Genomic DNA, 6,108 nt, shown 5'->3' with positions numbered 1-6,108 from the left:
GGGGGGGGGGGGGGGGCACAGATCCTTTTTAATATGCACGCTGGATGCATGAGTGAGCAATACATGTCAAAGCTTCCTCATCTCAAGCTTTTCTCATTTTGTTCTACACACACCAGCACTCTCTTACCCAGCTGGGACAATCCCGAACCACTACAGTGACATTTCCAAACACACGTGAGGTGTACTCCATGAAGGCCGGGTTGTGCAGGCTGCTCTCCAGGTCGCAAGGTCCTACCAGGGCTCCGTGACCCAGGTAGCTCCACAGCAGGCCTCCCTGCAGCTGACCCTGGCCCATGATTTCCTCTCCGGGGCCTACCCCTCCGGGGCACTCGCTGCCCAAAGCCACGATGTGGATGGACCTGCAAGTCAGACAACCTGTGGTTGAGAGTGAATGGAAGTAGCACTCGGGCAGAAGATGATCCCTGGGTAATACTGAAGGAGAAGAAGAACCTCTATTTGCTCTGGTCCTTGTTATTTATGCCAAGCACGAAGACAGTGCATCACGGCTCTGTCACTGAATGACTGAGAAGAGGGTTGCTTTTATTACATCTGGGTGGGTACTGCTTCAACAAATCAGACACTTTTCAGAAATATTTCCAGTGCTGTATTCATATCTATCAGTCGGTGATATATTAACAAAAACAACGCAATGCATATCAGGGAACTCCTTCTTGCTACATCCCTTAATGAGTTGCAGTTATAGATGAACTTACATTGTGGTCACCGCGGTTTTGTTCTGCTGCTCTACGCTATGGAGCCCGTTTCCCTCGCGGTCTGCAGTCAGCTCGGCTTTTCCGCAATGAGCCCCGGCTCCACTCCGTCATCAATCCCTCTCATCGGTGGCTGCCCCCCCGGGAGCCCCACTGCTGGGGAATTTCGCAATCACTCGCATTTCCCCGTCTTGTTATTCATTCATAACAGCGGAGCCCGAAACAGTCCCTAACCGACCGCAGAGGCGCACCGGACAGCCCAGCTGGCGGAGCAGCAGAGCGGGCGGACAGCAGCGCCCATGGGCAGCAAATGTGCTAACAGACAAACAAGTTGTCAGTCGGTAGGAAACACAACTAACGACAAGGAGAGGACAGACTCGCGCCTCCGTGTCCAGACCATATGAATGACGTCGGCGGATGAAGTAAAGTCTCACTAGCAAAGAACAGCTGGGAGGGAGAGAGAGAGAGAGAGAGAGCGAGAGAGCAAAGGAGTGAACCGAGGGTGTTCGCGCCTGACTCAGCAACGCGCACGCGAGCCTGGACGCGCGCCAGCACAAACAAACACAGGAACCAAGATGTAGACGTGCTGGACAAGCCAGTGTTTTGTTTTGTTTTTTTTTTGGTTCACTCAAACATAGTTTAACACGTCTTTGTCTTTTCAAAGCTGCCGTTTCATCTTCAGGAGGGAGAGTGCCCTGCGTCGATACAAAGCGCGCGTGCCATGAACTGTTTTCCCCTTATGCCCATGACTCTCAGACAGTAGACTATTTCAACATATACATAAAAAAACAGAAGAACTGCTAAGATGTGCAAAGCCATCTTAAACATGGTGGTAAAAATGATTAATGATGAGTGTTGGCTTTGGTGTTGTTGTTGTTGTGGGAGTCAAAAAGGTGATAGGCTACTCCAGGGCTTCCAGAGCTTTTTATGAAGAAGAGCCTTAAAGGTTTAATTGGTGAATAATGCAAGACATAAAAACCCAATGTAGCTGTTTAGACCTTGGGTTTAAAATGCCAACAACACTGTAAATCTGTGCTGCTACGCTCTGTGCAAAACTCTCCATCTGGAATAAGACATGTTAGCACTGCTAAGCAGTCTGCTCTTTAACCTTACAAACAGCCTTTCATTTGACCTACTGCAAATGACCACCTGCACATTATGGTCTCTGCCTTGTAGCAAGAGTCTCAATTTGACTGCATAATCATATTTTAATATTTAGTACCTCACCCCCATTCGTTACATGTAACCCAGGGCCCTGTGCCTTTCTTGTTTGTATTTGAAGCGTCCCATGAGCCAAGACCTTCAGACTGTGCTGTGAGTTTTCTGTAGGCCAGCTACAGGGACCAACATCATTCATGCATAGAGAAGCTTCATACCCCATAGCCTTTGTGTTTTCAACCCATGGTATTTGCAGTTCTGGAGCACTGTTTCAGACTGCACTGTGGGTGCAGAAACAGAGAACTGGAATGTGACAAACTGTCTCCACCATTTACATCAAATAGTTAGGAAATAATATAACATAACTTAGCATGTAAAGTATGCAATAAATTATGATTTCACTTTTTTCACATAAGTCACATTATTGGCATTTGGAATATTTGTTTAAAATATATGACAAATATGTTAAATTTGATTGTTCCAACACATGCAATACATAGCCTCTACAGTGACATCATAATAACTTCATCAGGGTTACTTTCTGTACTTAAGACATCTGATCTAAGCCTTTATAAAATGCATTGTGGGTATTGTAGGATGTCAGCAATCCTGGAGACTGACCTATTCTGATTAAAGTACATCTACAAGTCAAAATATTTAAGCCACTGATTTACAGATTTTGAACTTTAATTTTTCAGCCAACATATCTCCCAAAATGTCAAACTATTCCAATGTAGAATAACCTGTAGAACAGTAAGTGCATGTCTTTCAATGTCTGACATCCAGTCTGTACCATCATCATGTAGTCATTTAGAGGAGATCAGAGGAGACAATAAGAGACATCTGTTGTTATTCTGACGGTGAGTCCTCCGCAGCTATGGCCCTTTCCACTTTGCCCTTTTCTCCCTGGAAGTGGTCTGAATCAATAAAGCACTTTTCCTCAGAGAGCTTGACATAGAGTTCCCCGTTGGTCTCTGTGACTGTGTGAACCCGCTGTTTCACACCCTTGGAAAACCATTTGGGCAGAGGTGGCTTTTCCATACGGTTGATGGCCTTATATAAGCACTCCCCATTGGCCAGAGAGAGCTTGTACTTGTGCTTTGGACAAATTATGCACATCTTGCCATCAATTTCCTGTGTGTGTGAGTGTGTGAAAGAAAGGAGGTTAATAATCTCATGTGGGCTAATAGGTCATTTCATCTGTTTGGCACGTCAACATTTGCATAACAATATATTAATATTATGAAAATTTGATATCATAATTACAATATCTCTATATGGTTCATTCAACACTTGCTTTTTAGGAGTTTTAGTACAAATAGAAAGCACGAATGGGATCAAAACAGAAATGTACAGTCCAGTACATTAACTTAAAAATGACATTTTGGCTTCTTTCCTCAAGGTCAGACAAAAAGCAACCTCTAATCCATTAAGACTAATGCAAACCTCACCTCAATGTCTCCATTTTGCAACAGTGCCCCAGCATCTGTCAGGAAGGCAGAGGATCAGTGTATTGCAGAATAAGCATAGAGTTTACAGCACAATGACATTTTGCTGACTGGACACACTTCCGAGGTGATATGTGCTAAACTGATAATACAGTAAGGCAGGCAAGTGTCCTGTAACAGAGTTTCTGTTAGCAGTGGCTTGTTTTTGAAATGGCTCAGTGAAGTTAAGCATTTGTCAAAAGCACTCTTGACCCACGTGAGAATTTATTGAATAAACTATAATGGTCAGTCATATTAGTTGTCAAACATGATCAGATTTTGAGGAAAACTAAAGCATAACTGTCACAATTTTATGTCTCTCATACAATAAGTAGCAGTTGTTTTGAGTTCAGAGAAAAGAATGGTGCTCACGATAGCAGTAAGCATCCATAGCATGAAAGCCTCCCTGGTGGTAGATGATGAGTATATCTCGACCCTCTAGTGTTCGGAGAGAGCGATTTGCTTCAATTAGCTCATCCTTCCTCCCCACAAAATGAAGACCTCCTGTAGGCTGCTCCTTCTCCCCCATGGCACTGGGAAATACTGTTTAGAAGGCAAGCAGGAAACGTCACAGCTTATTATTTATTGTATAGAAGTGTGTGATTTAAAAAAAATTTTTTTGAGGGTTAAATTAACCTTAATTATTTTAGTTTACGTTAATTAGTTTAGTTAGGTATAAGTGAACAAAAAATTATATACAAGGCCTTACAATTTAATATTTCCCTAGATTTATACTGGATTGCTTTGAAAATGTTCCTTAAATTAAATTACAAGATTGCTTGTAACTATCCTGCAATTGATGCCATTTGTGCAGTAAAGTAACTGTCCTGTATTTCTTGGTGATAACTTTTACTAAAACCTTGACTCTTTTGGATTTGTCACTGGGATTATTTTGTGTTAGCACCTCCCATCACAGCTGTCATTTTAAATTAAGTCCACATCACCTCCAGAACACTCAGCGTCATTAATCCAAGCAAGGCACTGAACAGCTCTAACCCCAAACTAATTCAGTCAATGTTAATCCCTAATATCAGTCTCATCATCAACAGCTTAGAGGTTAAATTGTGTTTATTCACAATTAACATTTGTTTTCCTTTCAGTGTGTGTCCTAGATTTAAAATAGAATATCGACTGACCAGTGATTGCAGTATGGGAGCTTCATCGAGTGACACGCATGGGCCAAAGAAAATTACATAAAACATAAATTTGGCTGTCATCTTTCTTTCTACAAGTGAATCAGTCATCTAGAAACCACAGTCCCGCATCATGTCAGTGCCCTCTGACAGTATATACCAACAATATGCAGGGTAACTTTACTCCACATGTGAGTGGAATAATGACAACTTTACTGCAGGCTTAGTAAGCACAGTAGCAAGAAAAGTCACATGTCCTGATGCTGCTGACTAAACCACAGACAGCTACATGACATGAAGGAAAGAGATACAGAACAGCAAATAAATATTTATATCCAGAAAATGATTAATTTTCTTCAAGGGAGCTGTAAGAACTACAAGCTAAATTTGTTCATTTCTTCAGATATGTTATGTTTATGTATCCTCAAAACTCAGCAGCAGTGTTTCCTCCGTTAAGCTTAACAAATGTACTGCTAACAGCCTGGAGTTGCGTAGGAAGAGGGGCCCATCTCTATTATCACCTGACACAAGCTGTCTTCAGTTGGCCCTATCTACTCTGGTTACATTTCTTATCTACATTATATACATTTATCATAAAGCCACTTGTTTAATGTGTTTCTGGGAGACATTTCCAACAGGATTAAGTCATTGATTAAATTATTTAAAAATATGTATTCTTATTGATTAGGGCATAATACAGTACTTGTACTTGTTTCTACTACTACTACTACTACTACTACTACTACTACTACTAATTTCAGAGGGAAATATACTGTTATTTTTACTCCAATGCATTTATTAGCAGTGCAGGTACAGTTGCTACTTTTTTGGACAAGAACATTATATTTTTAATTGAATGAAATTTTTATTTTTAATTGTTATAGATTATTATACTCAACAAGTTCTTATAACAATTATCTGTAATAACAACAATATCCCTGAATATATAGGCCTATAAAATAATGTAATATGATGTATGCCACATTAATATTTGATTACTGAATAATGAGTAGTTTTGCTTTTGATGACTTGATGTCACTTTAGTACTGCTACTAGTTGCCTACTGTCAGAGCAGTTATCCAATGTGGAACTATATGTGCCAGTGTAAAGGTACCCGGAAACATTTCTCAGGACACCGCTGAGCAACGCTATGCTTTCATCCGGTGAGAAACAGCGAGCATACTCGAATCTGGTCACAGAAAATACATTGATCGTAAGTTGATTATATTTTTGTGAAAATTAATAGCTAGGTACCTGTAACATTGACAGTTTATGCATGAAGGGCAGAACAGCGAGAACATTCCTTAAAAACATCCACAAATAAAATAAAAACCATTAGCTGGTTGAACAACGTCAGTTACTCTAATGCCTGTGAAGCTAGTGCTAGCTAATCTGTGGTTTCCTTATCCGTAAGTAAAAACAAAAATTGGGGTTATTTCCTGTTTATAACGTTAGCGATACGATCACGAATACGATAAGACTAATAAAAGTCGTATAGTCTTCGCAATGTTTTTGTAAAATAAATATCCTTTAGTCTTGCCTGTCAGGCTCAGGCTCGAGACAGAAGAAACACTGGTGAACTTTGATTATAACGCACCAAATTTTGTCACGTGACGTTAA

General features: G+C 40.8%; 3 protein-coding genes across 5 annotated transcripts in view; 1 reads left to right on the top strand and 2 right to left on the bottom strand.

Annotated features, from left to right (window-relative positions):
* The window catches only part of rhobtb3 (Rho related BTB domain containing 3), a 30,761-nt gene extending 29,493 nt beyond the window's left edge, over nt 1-1,268 (bottom strand). Inside the window, exons 1-2 of one of the 3 annotated variants that reach the window (XM_020592822.1) lie at nt 714-1,268; nt 128-359 (exon numbers count right to left, since the gene is read on the bottom strand). In XM_020592822.1, the coding sequence (XP_020448478.1) occupies nt 128-359; nt 714-715 (234 nt within the window). In that variant the 5' untranslated portion in view covers nt 716-1,268. The remainder of the gene's footprint in view (nt 1-127; nt 360-713) is intronic. The other 2 variants (XM_020592821.1, XM_020592820.1) reach the window with 2 other exon arrangements.
* A 1,105-nt stretch (nt 1,269-2,373) lies between these two features.
* On the bottom strand, nt 2,374-6,074 carry rfesd (Rieske (Fe-S) domain containing). Its single transcript, XM_020593021.1, has 4 exons — nt 5,743-6,074; nt 3,728-3,898; nt 3,320-3,354; nt 2,374-3,002 (listed from the first exon to the last, which is right to left on the bottom strand). The coding sequence occupies exons 2-4, from the start codon at nt 3,882-3,884 to the stop codon at nt 2,718-2,720; spliced, it is 477 nt and encodes a 158-aa protein (XP_020448677.1). The 5' UTR covers nt 3,885-3,898; nt 5,743-6,074; the 3' UTR covers nt 2,374-2,717.
* nudt2 (nudix (nucleoside diphosphate linked moiety X)-type motif 2) overlaps nt 5,601-6,108 on the top strand; it is a 1,769-nt gene continuing 1,261 nt past the window's right edge. Inside the window, exon 1 of the mRNA XM_020593020.1 lies at nt 5,601-5,701. Within this exon, the coding sequence (XP_020448676.1) occupies nt 5,639-5,701 (63 nt within the window). The 5' untranslated portion in view covers nt 5,601-5,638. The remainder of the gene's footprint in view (nt 5,702-6,108) is intronic.

The sequence above is a fragment of the Monopterus albus genome, unplaced genomic scaffold (assembly GCF_001952655.1).
Source record: "Monopterus albus unplaced genomic scaffold, M_albus_1.0 scaffold18.1, whole genome shotgun sequence".
Classification (NCBI taxonomy): Eukaryota; Metazoa; Chordata; class Actinopteri; order Synbranchiformes; family Synbranchidae; genus Monopterus; species Monopterus albus.
Note: the sequence above shows the minus strand (reverse complement) of the source record. Positions and strands in the feature narration are given on the sequence as shown.